The sequence below is a fragment of the Leucoraja erinacea genome, chromosome 14 (assembly GCF_028641065.1).
Source record: "Leucoraja erinacea ecotype New England chromosome 14, Leri_hhj_1, whole genome shotgun sequence".
In the NCBI taxonomy this organism is placed as follows: Eukaryota; Metazoa; Chordata; class Chondrichthyes; order Rajiformes; family Rajidae; genus Leucoraja; species Leucoraja erinaceus.
The window spans coordinates 43,660,932-43,682,081 of NC_073390.1; the positions used below are offsets into that span (position 1 = coordinate 43,660,932).

The window sequence follows — 21,150 nt, forward strand, 5'->3', positions numbered from 1 at the left end:
GAATGTATAGATATAATAATAAACTGTGCCCAATCTTATGCTAAAGAAAATGTCTCATTTGATTTTAAAAATTTTCCCCACCCACCCCCATAAATAACACAGTGTTGAAAATTGATAAGATCATCACAGTGACTTTCATCCAGAAAAGGTAATTTTGGTAATTTGGTGGTAATTTTGTACCTGTGGTAATTTTTTACCTGCCTGATTCCCAATAGCTGTTAGTTGCAGAGATTGTAGCTGCTTGTTTTTGCCATGTTGACCATTGGAAATAGAGATCCTTGTGTTCCTGGGCATCCCTGTATGAGATTTTATGGCACAATCCATACCTGTGAAATCTTCATGTGAAATCCAAGCTGCAGGCTGTCAAGCACCATGACCTCACAGCACCTTGCATTAAAGTGCATAATATTGAAAAGGTGTGATTTTTGATAATAACCTTTTAGTAATAAAGTATAAATTAATGTTAGGGCAATAAAATCAATCTGGACGAGGTTATATGTATGACATTGACAATAGACAATGTGCAGGAGGAGGCCACTCAGCCCTTCAAGCAGCACCGCCATTCAATGTGATCATGGCTGATCATCTCCAATCAGTACCCCGTTCCTGCCTTCTCCCCATATCCACTGGCTCCACTATCTTTAAAAACCCTATCTAGCATCCCAATGTCTGCTTAATTTTTCATCTTGCAGCTCATTTGCAGTGAGGAAATGCTATTGTTTAACTCTAATATAAACTGCAGATAAAAGCTGGCACCATTAATGACAGGTTTCTGTCTCCAAACACAAAAAGGCATATTGCCCACCGGGCAATGTCTCATGGTGGTGATAGTGTACCTATGCAATATTGTACAGATGCAAGTTGTTGATGTGCATAATTACTTTTCTTTTACATGTTCATACTTCTTTATGAAACTAGGCCATGTTGGAAGAGGGTATCACACAAGCTGAAACATTTTCAGTTATGTACACACCATTTGCAGTGAATCCAACTACGGCACAAATAGAAAAAATAAAAGAAGTTTTCAGGAATAAACATCCTTCTTATGCCAACTACCTTTATGCAGGTAATGAAATGATACTGCTTAATGTTTAATTCTATGGCCTTTAGATGACATGTTGTGGAAATTTGACCTAGGTTTGGCAAAGTGGGCAGGTATTATATCAGTTATTTATATACAGGCGCTGTGCATAACAAGAAAATGATCAAAGGTCATGTGTGCCAACTTCTGACATATTTCTATTTCTTGCATTTATTTATGAACATTTGTTGATATATCCCATTATATCATCGTCATAAAATGGGATTGGACAAATAAAGAATATTGTACAAAATTCTAATGTGCTAGGGCGACACAGTGGCATGGCGATATAGTTTCTGCCTTACAGCGTCAGAGACCCAAGAGTCAAGAGTCAAGAGTCAATTTAATTGTCATTTGGACCCCTAGAGGTCCAAACGAAATGCCGTTTCTGCAGCCATACATTACACACAAATAGACCCAGACACAACATAATTACAATTTTACATAAACATCCATCACATAGCTGTGATGGAAGGCCAAAAAAAACTTATCTCTCCACTGCACTCTCCCCCCCCCCCCGATGTCAGAGTCAAAGTCATAGCCCCCGGCTGGCGATGGCGATTGTCCCGCAGCCATTGAAGCCACGCCGGGTGGTGCGAGGTCGCACACCGGGTCTTGGTGTGCGCTCGCAAGTACCCGCGGCCATTCCAGCCGCGCGGGGCAGTGGTGCTAGGCCCCACTCCAGGAGCTCTTCAACCCCGCAACACGGGCGGGAGAATTCTCCGTTGCAGGAGCCCCGAAAAGCGGTCTCTCTCCAGGGAGCCGCGGGCTCCCGGCGCCGCTGTCCGCAGACCCGCAGCAGCAGCCCCCGACTCAGCAGCGGCATCGGCAGCAGCAGCAGCAGCAGCGTTCCTCCGCCGCTCCGGTCTCGGCCAGCTCCGCGACGGCAACGGTGTGAGTCGGCACCTGAGTCCCCGGCTTCTTCCTGTTGGAGGCCGCTCCTCGTTGCGGCCTCAACGACAATGGAACCCGACGAGAAAAGGTCGGGTCTCCAGTGCAGGGAGAGGAAAAAGTTCCCCCCCCCCCCCCCCCCCCCCCCCCCCACACACACACCCCAACAAAATTGTAACAAAAACTACATTAAAATGTGCTAAAGGGCGGACAGACTGCAGAGGCCGCTGCTGGCAGAGCCGCGCCGCCTACCGGATTGTCCTTTGTACCCGGGTTCGATCCTGATTACGGGTGCTGTCTGTACAGAGGTTGTACGTTCTCTCTGTGACTGGGTACTCCGGTTCCTCCTACACTCCGAAGACATACAGGTTTGAAGGTTAATAGGCTTTGATAAAATTGTAAATTGTCCCCAGTGTGTAGGATAGTGTTAGTGTATGAGGTGATTGCTGGTCTGCACGGACTCTGTGGGCCGGAGGGTCTGTTTGTTTCCGCATTATATGTGTAAAGTCTGAAGTGTTGTTTTTAACTATTGGGTAATTATTATTCTGTTTCATACAGCTGTTAGATTTCTATTAGATTGAAAATTAAGCATATTCGAAAGAGAGTGAATTTATATTTTGTAGGTGTAAAAGTCCTATATATTTAAAAATGCAATGAATGCTTTGATAGGCAAATAGTGAGTACTTTATGAAAGAGTCAAGAGTCAATTTAATCTGTCAATGAAATCTGTCATGCCTGTATGTTGATAGAAGCCAGTAGTTTGTTAGCACTATAATCGCTCTGCTTCTTTGTTCATGCAAAATTATTCATAACAATTTGAGTTTTCAACCACTTTTTAAATGTTAGGATGAAAAAGTTTAGCAGTTAACAATTGCTCTGTTCTCTGCTGATGCAAGGAAAGAGAGAACAATTTAACAGTAACAACATAGAAATAATATGGGATTTTGGTAATTATGATAATTTCAGTAACCATTTCACTTACATATTTGATGAACAATATTTATTTTCTAATGACTATTATGTTACCATTGTGGTCAAGAATATGCATGATACCCAAGCAGAATGAGGTGCTGCCCCTCCAGTTTGAGTGATGCCTTACTCTTTGGCAATGGATGAAACGCAGGACAGAAAGATCGATATGAGAGTGGGAAAGGGAGTTGAATGATTAGCAATTGAGGGATCAAGCAGGCAATTGAGGGATCCAGCAGGCTCGAATGCAAGTATGCATTTCCTGACTTGAAAATATACTGAAGGGAAATACAGAATGTGCAAAAAAATGCAGGCCTAGTCTGTAAATTGGTTTAGACCTTCAGCAACTAAGCCTAAAACTTGTCTGAGTTACTAAAAATACATTAGTTTGCAGTTATTTCAAGTTGATGTTCATTCAACTGATTTCTGTTAATTCCATTGGAGAAGGGTTCAATTAACACAACCTGTGGAGGACCAGCAAGACACTGGCAGCAAGTTTCTCATCAAACAACAGATGGTGGAAAGTCTTGTGGCCACCATAGTTATGAAATATTACAACTGCAAAATTCAAGGGAATTATTTTCCAAGAAATGTGCCAAGGAGAATTTGTGTATTCAGTGATTTTGTAATTGTACAGGATTTTATTTGCCTTCAGTTTAATGCGAAAAAAAACCCGATTAGACTTCAGGCCAAGTCGTGTACATATATCACCTTTCATCTAAGGAAAGATCTAAAAAGTGCAGAGCTGTGAGATGCAGTGGGATCTAAGTGCCCCCGGTACATAATTTGCAAAATGTTGGTACACTGGTACAGTTAGTAAGCGGGAAAGGTAACAAATTTGGCATTTATCATCATGGAAAATAAATTTAAAAGGGAGGTCGTGCACATGGGGATAATGGTGAACCACATCTGAAGTACTGCATACATTATTAGTCTCCTTACTTAAGGAATAATGTTGATGTGTTAGAAGCAGTTCAGTATGGTAAAGCTTATCTAATACCTGGAACAATATTATGAGGAAATATTAGACCAGGCTGGAATTTAGAAATGAGAAACATGCAAGACATTCAAGAGTCTTGACAGGGTGGATGTGTAAAGAATGTTTTCTCCTGTGGATGAATTTAGAACACTGGGTAACTATTTAAAAATAAGAGATTGTCCATTTAGGATGTGAATGAGGCAATATTTTTTTTTCTCTCAGTGGGTTATGAATCATTGGCTTAAGCGGCTAAGTGGCCTGCTTGTGACACCAATTCATATGTAATAATAATAATATCTTTTAGTGTCATTGCACATCAGTGCAACGAGATTTAGTATGCAGCTTCCAACCGATGTAAAAGAAAAGTAAAATAAATAAATAAGTTGTGTGATGTGACCATCAGAGGGAGACAGTCCAGGGGGGATAGGGGGCGCTCAGCAGGGCCGGTTCAGAGCCGCTATAGCTCTGGGAATAAAGCTGTTTCTGAGTCTGGAGGTTCTGGCGTAGAAGGCCTTGTAACGTCTGCCGGAGGGAAGTAGTTCGAACAGTCCGTTACAAGGGTGTGAGGAGTCTTTATGGATGCTGACGGCCTTCCTGAGGCACCGTGTGTGGTAGATTCCCTCCAAGGCTGGTAGCGGTGTCCCAATAATCTTCTGCGTTCTGTGGACGACGCGCTGAAGAGCTCTCCTCTCCACCTCTGTGCAGCTGAGATACCACACAGAGATGCCATACGATAATATGCTCTCTGTGGTGCAGCGGTAGGACGTTGTCAGCAGCTGTTGGGGCAGACCAGTCTTTTTTAATGTTCTCAGGAAGAACAGTTGTTGCTGTGCCTTCTTGACCGGCGCAGCAGTGTTGATGGGCCATGTGAGGTCCTCTGAAATGTGAGTGCCCAGAAACTTAAAGCTGGACACTCTCTCCACACTCCCCGTAAATGGAGATTGGGGCGTATTCTCCATTATGGGACCTCCTGAAGTCAATAATCAGCTCCTTGGTCTTGGTCTTGGTCTTAGTGACAAGTTGTTACGTGTGCACCAGTCCCCTAGGTTCTGCACCTCCGCTCTGTATTTTGTTTCATCACCGTTGGTGATCAGCCCAATCACTGTTGTGTCGTCTGCAAACTTCACAATGGTGTTGGTGTCGAATGCAGGAACACAGTCGTGAGTGAAGAGGGAGTAGAGCATGGAGCTTAGTACACAGCCCTGTGGTGTGCCGGTGCTCAGGGTGATAGTGGAGGACAGGTGTGGGCCCAGTCTCACTGCCTGCGGTCGCTCCGTCAGAAAATTCAGGATCCAATCGCATATCGGCGAGCTGAGGCCTAGCTGGTGGAGTTTGGTGGTGAGCTTGGTGGGGATGACCGTATTGAATGCAGAGCTATAGTCAATGAAGAGCATCCTCACGTTCCGTGCTCCATCTGTCCAGGTGAGTCAGGACAGTGTGAAGAGCCAGAAAGATGGCATCCTCTGGTGATCTATTTGCCCTGTATGCAAATTGATGAGAGTCCAGTGAGGCAGGGATGCTGGATTTGATGTGGGAGAGGACCAGCCTTTCGAAGCACTTCATTGGGATTGGAGTTAGGACAACCGGGCGGTAGTCGTTCAGGTTGGTGACTTTAGACTTTTGTTGGTACTTCCCCATCAAGATTAGTGTGCACAGCTTAAACACATCTGCATTATTTGTAAATTATCGTCATTTAATTCCAAGAAAATAATATTTTCATAACACAGATACCAAAGAGAAAATTGTGATATAGAACATAAAATAGTAAAGCACAGGAACAGACCCATCAGCCCACAATGTCTGTGCAGAACACAATTTCATATGATATACTAATCGTATCTGCCTGCACAAGATCCATATCCCACCATTCCCTGCATATCCATGTGAATATCTAAAAGCCTCATAAATTCCACCATCATATCTGCCTCCGCAACCACCCCTGGCAGCGAGTTCCAAGCATCAATCATTCTATGTAATGGGTGCAGTTGCTTTTGAAAGTATTGTTTAGATTGCTGATAATGGTATTATTTATCCCAAGTTATTGCCTCCTTCACAAATGCAGGGCATCATTAATTTCAGTGAAGACCTATTTACAGATCTTGCACCGAGTAATACAATATTGAGATGTATGATAATATTATGTATGCAGATCCTGGCACAAATCATATCCTGCCACAGACAGTCGATTGGTCTGAAGCCTTAACACAACGCTACATGCTGTTACTTGGTTTCAAGAATCCAGAGGATGGAACCTTTTTGGAAAAGATCATAAATAGAAGGTCACCAACATTCACAGGTACAATAAGTTATCTTTGTAAATACTACATAAAAGTTGAGCAAGGATTTTTCTGATAATTGCAAGTTAAACTGGTGATTGGATAAAGCACCAAAAAAACATGATTAGAGTGGATGTTTTTATTCATCTTTCATGGAGTTATGGCTTTTGACTGGAGAAGCCTAACCAAAGGTTAGTAGTTCCGGGCTTAATATTAGTTATATTCAAACTAAAGTCAAAGTACGATATATAGAGGTGTGAATAATAACACATTTCATTGGGTTCGCCAATAACATTGTTTAGTTATTTTTTTAATTAAGTTATAGCCCCCACCATGAAAATGTTTATTTGAAAAAACGTCTTAAAACGATCTTATCAAATTTTCCAAGGTGACCTTTGTATTCCTTATGTACTCGGAAACTCCAAGCTTTTAGCTACTGCAAATACTCAATGTATTTTATCACATACTAAATCACTCATTAACAGCTATTGCACTTTTCTTTTCTAACCTACTTGGTAAGAATAATGCACATCTCATCTGGGCTTGGGTTCAGAATTAATCTGATAAATTTACTTGCAGAAATGAAACAATAGCCATTCAATTGGAACTACGGAAAGTTATATACAATGTCAGCAGTTAATTGCTGACAATCCTTCTAACAACAATCTACAGCATATTCAAACCACAATTTCTGGTAGAATGGGGGTAGTAGATCGGTTGTAGAGTACTTGGGGAATACAACATTACTGGCATGACACAGAAACCATATTAATTACCAGGAATCAAACCAATCCAGAACAAACTCTCACCCAATCCTGCTGAGAATGACAAGGTAGGCAGAAAAAATAACGGTTTTCAATACTATGTGGTGAAAAGTGAAAAGTTATTATATCATAGTGCCTAATTGGCATATCATGTATTTGCACTTTTAGCATGAAACATACACTGTAACAATGGTGTTGCAGTGGTTGAGTTGATGCCTTACTGCGCCAGGGACCCCTGTTCAATCGTGACTAAGGGGGTGCTATCTGTACAGAATTTGTCTATTCTCCCCGTGATCACGTGGGTTTCCCCCGAGTGCTCCAGTTTCCACGCTCCAAATACGTACAGATCTGTACGTTAATTAGCTTCGATAAATTTTTAAATTGTCCCTAGTGTATAGGATAATGCTAATGTACGGGGATCACTGGTCGGTGCAGACTCGGTGAGCTGAAGGCTGTATCTCTAAACTAAACTAAAGTTCCGTGCTGTATCTCTAAACTGAACTAAATTGATGGGCTTAGTAGCATGTGTGATTGATGCAGAATGGGCAGATCATGGTGGCAACTAGTAGGTCATGAGAAACTGACACCGGCACTGCCAAATGGTGTGCTGTGATCTGGCTTACAATTATAGATTGTTACAAATTTGTGTTAGACCTCTTAGCACTTATGCAAATAGTAAGGTCTTCAGGAAGAGTTATGAACTGAGGTTTGGCTTCTATTCTCAGCAATTATTTTGAACCGTATCCTTTGAGGGTCTGATGTGGGTGCATTGGTGGCCCTCCCTCTTGCCATTAAGATTGGGGAAGAGTGTCCACAGACGAGGGAAATCTGCCAAATGAAGGAGGAGGAGAAGGGGATAAAGGAAGTCGGCAAGAGGTCTTAGCCATAACATGCACTCAGAGAGCAGATCCATTACGAGTTGTTCATTTAAATATAATCTAGAGTGATAATCTCTTTACAACTTCTCATAAATTTCTTCAATTCTGGGTCTTTCCAGAATTGTGCTGGGCTTGTGAGAACAATAGGAAAGTTATGGACACGATCTGCTTGAGAAGAGAATCCACATGTTTCTCCTTCACCAGAGAACAGCAGTAGGCAGTGCAAATTCAGGTGTGCCTAAGATTATATACTTCCTATAGGTGCACATGGTGTTGATTTATTTAAATTGCTTTAAATGCTCCATATAAAGATCTACAAATGTACAGCCACCCCATCGTGTTTTACTCCCTCATTTTACAGCTTTTCTTGGACCTTGTCCTCCATGGTCTCTGCTCTGCAGCTTAATGAATCTGTGGCAACTGTTTCAATGGTGATCAGTACTTTGTCCTGCTAACCATTGTGCTGTTGCAGACCTTGATTAGCATTCATGTTAGAGTCACACAACATGGAAACGGGGTCTGAAGGGTCTCGACCCGAAATGTCACCCATTCCTTCTCTCCAGAGATGCTGCCTGTCCTGCTGAGTTACACCAGTATTTTGTGCCTATCTTCAGTTTAAACCAGCATCTGCAGTTCCTTCCTACACATGGAAACAGACCCTTTGGACCAACATGTCCATGTCGATCAAGTTGCCCCATCTACGCTGGTTCGAAATGCCTGTGTTTGGCCAATATCCCTCAAAACCTTTCTAATCAATATACCTGTACAAATGTATTTTAAATGTTGTTACAATGCCTACCGCCTCTGGCAGTTCCACCACCCTCTTTGAGGGAAAAGGTTGGCCTATTAAATTGTTATATTCCCCGTCACCTTGTTTAGCCATTTCTCCTCAAGTTAATCCCTTTGCGAAATCCTCCCTCAATACCTTGAGAATACCTTTGTGGGAAGAAGATTTCTTTCCCATACACTTCATCATAAAAAGGCCTCCAGTACAGTATTTGAAAACAGGGTTTGCACATTTTGCTGTGATCAACCATGGCATTCAATAAGTTTCCAAAACCTGTAGAATTACATTCACCATTAGTTGTGGCCATAAAGAAGCTCACAGGCATGACTTTTATAATATAACCAGTTCTGGTCTTTGAAGCAATTGGACCTTGTGGATGTGCATTAAGGGAATAAAGCATCAGGGGGAAACAGTTATTTGCAGATCATAATCCGAGCTCATATTTTCAATCACTGCAGTTTAGTTCACTTTTGCTTTGAACCTCATATGATGATTGAATTCAAAAGAGCTAAAGAAAAAATTAGAACATGGACATAGATAATGCAATAGCTATTGTCTACGGATTGTTGCCTGACTTTACAGATGGTATTTGACAATGACATGATTACTTGAGGACAAAATATTGAAACAGAAAAAAAAGTTGGAAGACAGAGTAAATGGGTAAAGATGTCCACCTTACTTTGGTTCTGTGGTATGCCATGAACTTAAGTGCCGTTGGGGAGAGAGGGATATATACAATAAAACAGATTACAAAGAGAGCCATCTCCCTCAAGTGAATACTAGTGAAGCATGCATTGATTAAGTACAGTTAATATAAAAGTTATTATCCTCTGAAGTTTTCCCAATTTTTTTCCAATATTCTTGGACCCGCTCATTTTTCCTGTCATTATGTTACCCATCAACTTGAACACTCTGTCTCAAAATATTTTTCCGGAACATAGTGCAGAGTGGCATTGTGTTTTCTCATTGGTATGATCTGTAAGTTGATGACTCGTAATGCTGCTTCACCAATACCTTTCTTGATCTTCATTTTCCTCCATGTTGTCAGCACCTGATGAACCACAGTTACCACTATTTAAGCATCTATTCAGTCCATCATTAATGATATTTTGCTTTTGACCACATAGGTTATACAATCTAGAATTCTCTCTCTCTCTCTCTCTCTCCCTGCCTTCTAAGCATGCAGGTACAGCAGGCAGTGAAGAAAGCGAATGGCATGTTGGCCTTCATAACAAGAGGAGTTGTGTATAGGAACAAAGAGGTCCTACTGCAGTTGCATAGGGCCCTGGTGAGACCACACCTGGAGTATTGTGTGCAGTTTTGGTCCCCTAATTTGAGGAAGGGCAGTGTAGGTTTGCAGGAAGTGCAGTGTAGGTTTGCAAGGTTAATTCCCGGGATGGCGGGACTGTCATATGGAGCGGCTGGACTTGTGTACTCTGGAGTTTAGAAGGATGAGCGGTGATCTTATTGAAACTTATATAAGATTATTAAGGGTTTGGACACGCTAAAGGCAGGAAACATGTTCCTGATGTTGGGGTAGTCCAGAAACAGGGGCCACAGTTTAAGAATAAGGGGTAAGCCATTTAGAACGGAGACGAGGAAACACTTTTTCACACGAGTTGTGAGTCTGTGGAATTCTCTGCCTGTGGAGGCCGGTTCTCTGGATACTTTCAAGAGAGAGCTAGATAGGGCTCTTAAAGATAATGGTGTCAGGGGATAGGGGGAGAAGGCAGGAACGGGGTACTGATTGTGGATGATCAGCCATGATCGGTGCTGGCTCGAAGGGCTGAATGGCCTACTCCTGCACCTATTGTCTTCCTATTTATCTCCATTCAAAATCTTATTCAAAATCAACCATTCTATTTCAGACTTCTTTCATCATCATGTGTTTAAGAAGGAACTGCAGATGCTGGAGAATCGAAGGTACACAAAAAAGCTGGAGAAACTCAGCGGGTGCAGTAGCATCTATGGAGCGAAGGAAATAGGCAACGTTTCGGGCCGAAACCGTTCTTCAGACTGATCGGGGGCGGGGGTTTTACTTGTCCCTTTACCTCCCCCCTCGACTCTGTTCAAGGACCCAAGCAATCGTTCCAGGTGCGACAGAGGTTTACCTGCAATTCTTCCAAACTCATCTATTGCGTCCGCTGCTCTAGATGTCAGCAGATCTATATCGGTGAGACCAAGCAGAGGTTGGGCGATCGTTTCGCCGAACACCTCCGCTCGGTCCGCAATAACCAAGCTGACCTCCCGGTGGCTCAGCACTTCAGCTCCCCCTCCCACTCCGTCTCCGACCTCTCTGTCCTGGGTCTCCTCCATGGCCACAGCGAGCAGCACCGGAAATTGGAGGAACAGCACCTCATATTCCGTTTGGGGAGTCTGCACCCTGGGGGCATGAACATCGAATTCTCCCAATTTTGTTAATCCTTGCTGTCTCCTCCCCTTCCTCAGTCCCCCTTCTGTCTCCTCCCATCCCCCAGCCTTCGGGCTCCTCCTCCTTTTTCCTTTCTTGTCCCCGCCCACCCCCGCCCCCGATCAGTCTGAAGAAGGGTTTCGGCCGAAACGTTGCCTATTTCCTTCGCTCCATAGATGCTGCTGCACCCGCTGAGTTTCTCCAGCTTTTTTGTGTACCTTCTTTCATCATCAGTTTGGCTGGGTCTCTATTTTTAGCAAAATGTGCTGCTGTGAGGCATGTGGGTACATTTTGCGACGTTAAAGATACCATGTAAAGACCATATTGTCTATTGTTTATCTTGTCACTGTACAGGTATTGCCTGGTGATTACATGTCCTTTTGTTATAAAAAAACTTAAGTATTTATCCAATAATCAACAATGTGAGGGTGTAAAATAGCATGCATCTTTTCACACTATGGTTCAACTTACTTTAATGAAATTGGGTTGTTATATTGCTGTTAATGTCCATGAATAACTTCCCACTGAATCATCAAACTGGTTACAAATGATTAAAATTAATGGTTTGTGGATCTGATTTTGTCCATCTGCAAAAACCAATGGTGAAGAGAGAATGAAAATGTTTGGAGCTAAATCTATCACAGCCATGCACGTTAACTGCTGCTGAGTACATAGGTCATTGGTGAATAACGATTTGTATTTAACTGTATTGCTGATTAAGAACCATGGTGAATGTGATGCTCTGTCAACACGATCTTTGAATTGTCTGTACGGTGCAGAAGAATCTTATTTAAGGCAGCTGTAATTGGTCCCACTGTCTGATGAATTGGAGGTTGGGATTTTTAATATTTGGTCTCGACGAAGAATAGATATTTGAGCCAATATCTTCCTTGTGGAAAAGTACAACACACAGATACATAAGTTGCCCATAACAATCCATTTAATACCACATCCACTCTTCCTGTGCTGTTTTCTGTATTTTAATTTGCCTTCATGCATTTATCCTCTTTGAAAACTACATTTGAATCTGTTCCACTATCCTACCTATTGAACCATCAGTTACTATTGCATTCATAAATTGCTTTACTTCACCACCCTTTGTCCAAATACGAAACCTGATTTTTAGCTCATAATTCTTCACTGTAGTGTAAGGCCTCCTAAACGAAAATCACCTTCCTCCTCTGCACTGAGTTCTTTCCCCACTGCATTACTAACTTCTCAGCTTCCACTCTGCAATCTACTCTGAAAACAAACAACTCATTCAAACCTTTACTCAAATTAATTGTTTAAAATACAAATTATTACTATAGCAAAAGGTTGGAGAAAATTGTAACAATAACATGGACAGGTCAACTTCAGAATTGTTTCAGTAGTAATTAGAAGCATATTGAAATGTGCTAGTATTTTCTTGACTTAGTAATTTATGCTTCAGTTAAACAGTTTAATATGTATTTAAATTCTGATTACATTACAGATTTTAATTATGGTAAGGTACTTGGTGAATCCGGTATTGTGTTTTGATGAGTGATTGGAAGAATAGTCGTTTTCAGTTATACAGATAGGTGGTCTGAATAATTACAATTCAGAACATGTGTTTTCTTGTTTGCATTTTTCTCATTTTCTTATGTAATTTGGCCCATTTGAATCTTTCCCTGCTGTCAGATCAATCCCACTTCCCCACTTACTTTCCGATAGCCTATTCTCGCTATTATACATACTGTCCATCCTGATTTTCCCACCAGCCACCTATATTTAGAGTAATTGACGATAGCCAATTAACTAACAACCAGCAAATATTTAGAATGTAGGAGAAAACCAGGTCACCCAGGGAAACCAATATGGTCCTAGAGATAGCATGCAAACTTCACATAGGCAGCATCAGAGCTTGGGTTTGAACCCAGATCATCCTGTAAAACCATTGTATCTTCAGGTGTGTATCTGTGCTGTCTGGTATCTAATTATACCATTTTTAACCGAGTTGGATAATTTCTGGGTCCCATTGTGATAAAAGATTGATATTATATCTTTCCCACAGGCATTTCTCCAATCTTTTAGTAGGTTTGCAAAACTGTAATTTAAGAAACAAGACCAAATAAGAATCGTATCTATTTTATTTTTCAAATAACATGGGTAACAACTATATATAAACCTTGCATCTCAATTTTCAGTTCTCTCCTTAAAATAAACTCCTTGGGATAACTTCCTTACATTTGGAAGAAAATGTTACCTAACCAAATTAAGGAAGCAACTGAAAGGATCCTGCCTTGCAATCCATCTGATTTTACTTCCTATTAACCATGAACATTTAGTCTGTTAAAAATCAAAATAGATGGTTAGTCTATTCCCACAACATTTTGTCATACAGTATGGAAACAGACACTCCGGCCCACCGGATCCATTTCAGCCTTTATACTAATTCAATTTCTCAGCATTCTATGCAATTTAAGTGCTTGCCCATATACTTTAAAAATATTTTTTGAGTACTTACCACCACACTCAGGAAATGCATTCCAGAATGAAACTACCAATGCCTCCCTTCTTCTCCCTTTTTCCCCATTTCTCGTGCTTTCTTTAAATACCTGGTTAATTGGAAAATAATTATACTACTATGTAACATCTTAAACACAAATGTAAATTTAAAGTGTGTTAGGTTATTCATTGGAACAACATCTAGCAGTCTGGAAAATCTATCAGTGTGGCACAACCACAATTGTAATTAATTTATTAACCAAGTATGTAAACATACATGGAATTTAGTTTGCCAAGTCATACAAAAAAGCAACAAGATGCATAACCACATAAATATTAAACATGGACTTAAACAGCCACCACACCAGTGTGTAAGAATCCCCAGGGCACACAGCATATGCGGAGACCCACAGCCATCAATTCAATGTCCGGGCCACACGCACGCTCCTTCACCGTGAATCGACCAGAGTTGTACCGACCGCTGTCACTCTCTCCTCGGTCCCTGCCGGCCCGAAAAGTCAGAAAGCTGGCCACACTCGCACTAGACTCCGGGATGTCCTCATGGAGCCATGTCTCCGCAAAACACCGAGATTACTGCACTCACGGCACTCCCTGCGAGTCCTCAGCAGTGCAGGCAGCACGTCCATCTAGTTTTTACAGCAACCTCACATTCCCCACTGTGATTGAAGGCAAATAATATAGAAACATGGAAACATAGAAAATGGGTGCAGGAGGAGGCCATTTGGCCCTTTGAGCCAGCACTGCCATTCATTGCGATCATGGCTGATCGTCCCCAATCAATAACCCATGCCTGCCTTCTCCCCATATCCCTCGTCTCCACAAGCCCCTAGAGCTCTATCTAACTCTCTCTTTAATCCATCCAGTGATTTGGCCTCCACTGCCCTCTGTGGCAGGGAATTCCACAAATTTACAACTGGGTGAAAAAGATTTTTCTCACCTCAGTCTTAAATGGCCTCCCCTTTAATCTAAGACTGTGGCCCCTGGTTCTGGACTCGCCCAACATTTGGAACATTTTTCCTGCATCTAGCTTGTCCAGTCCTTTTATAATTTTATATGTTTCTATAAGATCCACCCTCATCCTTCGAAACTCCAGTGAATACAAGCCTAGTCTTTTCAATCTTTCCTCATATGACAGTCCCGCCATCCCAGGGATCAATCTCGTGAACCTACACTGCATGGCCTCAATCACAAGGATGTCTTCCTCAAATTAGGAGACCAAAACTGTACGCAATACTCCAGATGTGGTCTTACCAGAGCCCTATACAACTGCAGAAGAAGAACCTCTCTACTCCTATACTGAAATCCTCTTATTATGAAGGCCAACATTCCATTAGCTTTCTTCACTGCCTGCTGTACCTGCATGCCAACTTTCAGTGACCGGTGTAAAAGGACACCCAGGTCTCGCTGTACCTCCCCCTTACCAGCCTAATCCCATTGAGATAATAATCTGTCCCCTTGTTTTTTCCACCAAAGTGAATAACCTCACATTTATCTATATTATACTGCATCTACCACGCATTTTCCCACTCACTCAACCTGCAACCTCCTAACATCCTCTTCACAGTTCACACTGCCACCCAGCTTTGTGTCATCCGCAAACTTGCTAGTGTTGCTCCTAATTCCCTCTTGCAAATCATTAATATATATATATGGTAAACAGTTGCGGCTCCAGCACCGAGCCTTGCGGCACTCCACTCGCCACTGCCTGCCATTCTGAAAAGGACCCATTCACTCCTACTCTTTACTTCCTGTCTGCCAACCAATTTTCTATCCACGTCAACACCCTACCCCCAATACCATGCGCTATAATTTTAGTCACCAGTCTCCCGTGCAGGACCTTATCAAAGGCTTTCTGAAAGTCTAGATGCACTACATCCACTGGCTCACCTTCATCCATTTTACTTGTCAATTCCTCAAAAAATTCCAGAAGATTAGTCAAGCATGATTTTCCTTTCATAAATCCATGCTGACTTGGACTAATCTTTTTACTGCTATCCAAATGCCCCATTATTACCTATTTAATAATTGACTCCAGCATCTTTCCCACCACCAAAGTCAGGTTAACTGGTCTGTTATTCCCCATTTTCTCTCTCGCTCCTTTCTTGAAAAGTGGGATACCATTAGCTATCCTCCAATCCACAGGAACTGATCCTGAGTCTATAGAACATTGGAAAATTATCACCAATGCGTCCACTATTTCTAGAGCCACCTCCCTGAGGACCCTGGGATGCAGTCCATCAGGCCCCGGGGATTTATCATCCTTCAGTCCCATTAGCTTACCCAACACTATTTCTCACCTAATGAAAATTTCTTTAGATCTTAGATCCTCTGTCCTCCAGTACATCTGGGAGATTGTTTGTATCTTCCTTAGTGAAGACAGATCCGAAGTACCTGTTCAACTCTTCTGCCATTTCCTTGTTCCCCATAATAATTTCACCCGTGTCTGCCTTCAAGGGACCCCCATTTGACTTTGCTACTCTTTTTACCTTAACATTTTTCTAAAGAAGCTTTTACTGTCCTTCTTTATATTCCTGGCCAGCTTCCCTTCGTACTTCATCTTTTTATCTCGTATTGCCCATTTTATTGCCTTCTGTTGTCCTAGGAAAGTTTCCCGATCCTCTGGCTTCCGACTACTCTTTGCTGTGTTATACATCTTTTCTTTTAGTTTTATTCTATCCCTAACGTCTCTTGTCAGCCACGGTTGTCTCCTACTCCCCTTAGATTCTTTCTTCCTTTTTGGAATGAAATGATCCTGCGTCTTCCGGATTATGCCCAGAAATTCCTGCCATTGCTGTTCCACCATCATTCCTGCTAGTATCCCTTTCCAATCTACCTTGGCCAGCTCCTCTCTAAATGCCTTCATAATCCCCTTTGTTCAGCTGCATCACTGCCATTTCCGATTTAACCTTCTCCTTCTTAAATTGCAGATTAAAACTAATCATATTATGATCACCACCTTCAAGCAGTTCCTTTACCTCGAGTTCTCTTATCAAATTTGGTTCATTGGACAACACTAAATCCAGAATTGCCTTTTCTCAGGTTGGCTCCATTACAAGCTGCTCTAAGAATCCATCTCGGAGGCACTCTACAAACTCTCTTTCTTGGGGTCCTGAACCAACCTGATTTTCCCAGTCTACCTGCATATTGAAATCGCCCATCACCACAGTGGCATTACCTTTGTCACATGCCAGCGTTAACTCCTGCAGCAAATTACACCCTACATCCAGGCTACTATTTGGGGATCTGTAGACAACACCAATTAGTGTCTTCTTGCCTTTGTAATTCCTCAATCCACAGTGACTCTACCTTGTCAATCCCTATGTCTTCCCTCGCAAGGGACTGAATTCCATTCCTCTCCAGAAGAGCTACCCCCCTCTTCTGCCCACCTGCCTGTCCTTTCTATAGGATGTATAACCCTGAATATTAAATTCCTGACCCGATCCCCCTGCAGCCACGTCTCGGTAATCCCCACAATGTCATATCTACCAACCTCTATCTGAGCCTCAAGCTCATCTCCTTTACTTCTTATACTTTGCGCATTCAAATACACTACTTTTAATTCCTTACGCATCTCACCAATCACATTGATCCCTAATCCACTTGGCCATACTCTCCTATCCCTTTGTGAGCTTTCTTTCCCGTTAATTCTGGGGTCATTAACTATCCCTTTACTCCCTTTCCCTTTAACTCTGTCCTTGACTATCCCATTTGACATCCCCCTCCCCCCCCCTATTTAGTTTAAAGCCACCTGTGTCACAGTGACAAACCTGCCTGCCAGAATGCCGGTCCCCCACCTGTTAACTTAAATAACTTATACCTTCTTTCCTCTTCTTCCGCGGTCGGGGCAATCGAAACTTCCAAGCTCCCGCATCGGGACAATTGAAGAACCAGGGTGGGGGGTTCGAAGCTCCTGCGGTTGGAGCCGCCGCAGTCGATCCCTAACTAAGGGACCGCCAGATCCACAATGTTAAATCCGCAGTGCAGACGGAGGTATGATGAAAAAGTCGCATCTCCGTCGAGGAAAGAGATAAACCCCCCCACCCCACCCCCGCACCACCCCCAACTCCCACATAATACAAAACTAAAGGTACACTAAAAACATACAAGTAAACACAGACCAAAACAGCAAAAGAAGAAAAAGACGAGATGGGCTGTTAGCACGGCTGCCATGTACGGCGTCACCTAGAGTGGATCCTGCGGGTGGTGCACATTGTAGTTTTACTATAATTGAAAAAGCATGTTCTCTGCTTCTTTGATTTTTCCAATGATTTAATCGATAAATTGGTTGCCTCGCTCCACTCTCCTCTTTTAGGAATTACTCTGAAAAGGCCATCTTGCCTGTGACAAAATGGAAGCAGGTTATCCTGGTTTACTAAACCAGGAATGAGGTTGTTAATATTTTTAAGATGTAATTGGAAAAGGAACCCAATGTTTCAGAAATTGGCTTATCCAACTTTAATTTATATATTGAGTTCTTGACACATTAACAAATCAATCCTCTTGATGGCTGTGGCTTTTTTAAACGGTCTTCAACACGTTTTAAAAATCTATCAGATTTACCATAAAGAGAATGATGAAACATTCCAAAATTAGAGTAATTTTCTTTTTAAAAAATCTGCTTTATTTATGGTTGTGTCTAAAGTATATTGAACCGCTTACCAAAGGCAGATGGAAAAACTATAAATGTTTCTTAATATTTTCTAGAATCTAGAACTCCATTTTGGTCACTTACTGTAAAAGAAGTTGAGAAGAACATGGATATCCTTGGGAGGAGGATCCTGCCAGTTTTAGATTTTACACTGTGCACTAAACTAGCTGTGGGTATATTAATTTATTAAATTGACACATGGACCCGTGGAACAACCGAAATCTTTTGTTAGTATTGAAGACTTGCAACAAAAGGATGGATTTGCAATAACTATTGATTATCACAGTTTTCCCTTTTATTATTCTGCCTTTATTTCTTGATTATTTTACAATTATCAAATGGAGGGTATTCCAATATGTATTATTTCAACAAACTCACCAAAAATTAAATGTAGTTTTCAATGTGAAGCCTTCCTAATTATTTAGAGAAAAATAGGTTAATACTATTAAACATCAGAATTTGTCTTATCCCTGGATTGTAGTAGTTATAACACTGAGCAAACAACTAAATACATTAAACACCGAGTGTTGGAGCAACTCAGCAGGTTAGGTAGCGTCTCTGGAGGCCATAACCTTTCTTCAGGACCTGACCTAAATCGTCTCCTATCCATGCCCTTCAAAGATTCCGTCTGACCTGCTGAATTACTCCAGTACTTTTGAGTGTTTTCTTTTGGTAAACCAGCATCTGTAATGCATTGTGGCTCCAATTAAATAAATTGGATGTCAGATAAAGCAGCACTGAGGAAGAACAAAGGTAGTAGGAAGATTAATTTTATACTGTCGGGAATTTTCTCGCATTCACTAGAACACCTTTCTATCTGTAAAATAATTTAAAACATCTAACACATATAGGATCATAATCCTGCAAACATTTCTGTAATGAAACAAGCACTCACTAAATATTTCTTATTTAATATAAAAACATATATTTGAATTGATATGAATCCTTTCTACTTATTGGTTCTGGGAAAGCTTGATGTACAGCAACATAAATGTTTATCAAAGTGCAAATGTATTTGTCGGTCTGCAGTGCCTAGTGTCTGTAGTGGTGTTAGTACAATTTGTTAGTACAACAGGTGTATTGTAAGGACAGTAAAACCAAAGCATAAATAATCAATCCGCTGTTTTTTTAAACTATCAATCTCGCCATCAGCTACATTTACTAACTATTATCAATTGCCCCCAGAATCTTTTTACTAAGGCAATTGGATTTTAAAAAGCTGCAAATAGCTGATTAAAACTGCTTGAATATCTGATTTTGCCTGAAATCAACATAGCCTTTTAGATGAATAAATCTAAAGCAGGAGATTACTGAGATGTGAACAGCTGATTGAATCTGCTTGACATTCAGTGAAATCAGTCTTTTAAACTGGTAAGTATAGGATATTTACACACTGAAATGCTGAAGTAATGAGTGAGCTTTAATATATTCTAAGCGGCACCATTTATTTGATTTGCATTAATCTTATTTGTCCAATTTAGGCAGGATCCCTTGTTAAATGTAGATAGTGTAATTCATGAGAACTGTACCATGAATTAGACCTAGTGAAATTTGGTTCTTTTGATTCTCAACAGTGCACAATCTTTATATTGCCATTGATCATGGTCTTCTTACACTATTGTGATTTAATATCATGGGAATCAGACTGTTCATTTGAATCTCGTACGTCCTTTATCCTTTTTGCTGTACCAAATTTGTGTCTGTCTCAGCGTTGATGAAATTCCAGTATGTTCCTTTTGGAAGACACTTAACCATTTCACTGAGATTGGTGTCAATGATCCAAGGTAGCATCAACAAAATTGTGTTACATCTTACAAGAAGATATGCAGCCAAATGCTGCTGCTCTGCCAAGATGACTATCATCATATAGTATATTTCTCAGGTTCCAAATTCTCCAAACTATTACAAGGAGAATATCAATCAGTCTGTACTCTTTACCACTACTAAACAACTGACTCATTTCATTTTTGTTATAATGTGAAAATTCATTCTTTTCTCATGGCCACCCAGAGGAAGCAGGAATGGGACACTTATCATGTTTTACCCAACAGGCTTTTTTCACTCACACAATTGACATCTTGAATCATTAACTGGCATGGAATTAGCTTGTGTCATGTTACACATGTGGCGCAGTCATTCCAGGTAACCAAGATGCTTTGAAATGCATTAGCAATCTATTCTCCAATCACTTGTACAAATGAGTACTAATAATAGTCACGTCATGTTTCATCACGTACAAGTATGGTGAGATAAGGACCAATGAAAATCGTGCTTGCAGCAGATTCAGTGACACGTGGACTCAGACAACACACAAACATACATTATACATAAATTACAGACTACATTACAGTGAGAAGAAAAACAAGACAGTCCTTGGTAGTGCAAGATGTGTTCTGTTGATGAGGTAGAAATAGGGTTTTGTGAGGTTGGTTCATGAACCTCATGATTGCAGATGTTCCTGAACCTGGTTGTTTGAGACTTTAAACTTCTGCACCTCCTGCCCAATGTAGCAGTAGGATCAGGGCATGGTCCAGATGGAAGCAATCCTTGATGTAATTAATATCCTATAGCACAGCCTTGAGAAGGCTGCAAGGTTCATTTTTAAGGAGTCTATGATCCTATGGAACTCCCCTTGTTTCTCATGACTTTTCCAACGTGTACAATGTTACTTAAGAATCTGCAGTTGAGCTTAACTCTGGCGTATTTGTCCGAAGGCTGTCTGTGATACAGCATTTTGAGCTGGCACATGTTCTGTGGTATAAAAAATGTATTATTTAGAAACTGAGATGGGTCTGCTGTTCAGGTATTTAGATATACATGGGACTAAGGGAAGAAGAATAAACCATGTATTCTTTCAATTAAATTAGGTTTGGATTAGCCTTCAGCTCTTTTTCTTCATATGTGTACATACTCTGTCAGTCTTAGTTCTGAAAAAAATAATTGGTTTCATATCATAGCCATTAAATGGAAGAATTGA

At 41.2% G+C, this 21,150-nt stretch overlaps 1 protein-coding gene across 1 annotated transcript in view; it reads left to right on the forward strand.

The window, feature by feature from the left end:
- Positions 1–21,150, forward strand: part of LOC129703649 (spermatogenesis-associated protein 16-like) — a 54,203-nt gene that overhangs the window by 20,148 nt on the left and 12,905 nt on the right. Inside the window, exons 6-8 of the mRNA XM_055646269.1 lie at positions 919–1,066; positions 6,070–6,216; positions 18,230–18,342. Of these exons, the coding sequence (XP_055502244.1) occupies positions 919–1,066; positions 6,070–6,216; positions 18,230–18,342 (408 nt within the window). The remainder of the gene's footprint in view (positions 1–918; positions 1,067–6,069; positions 6,217–18,229; positions 18,343–21,150) is intronic.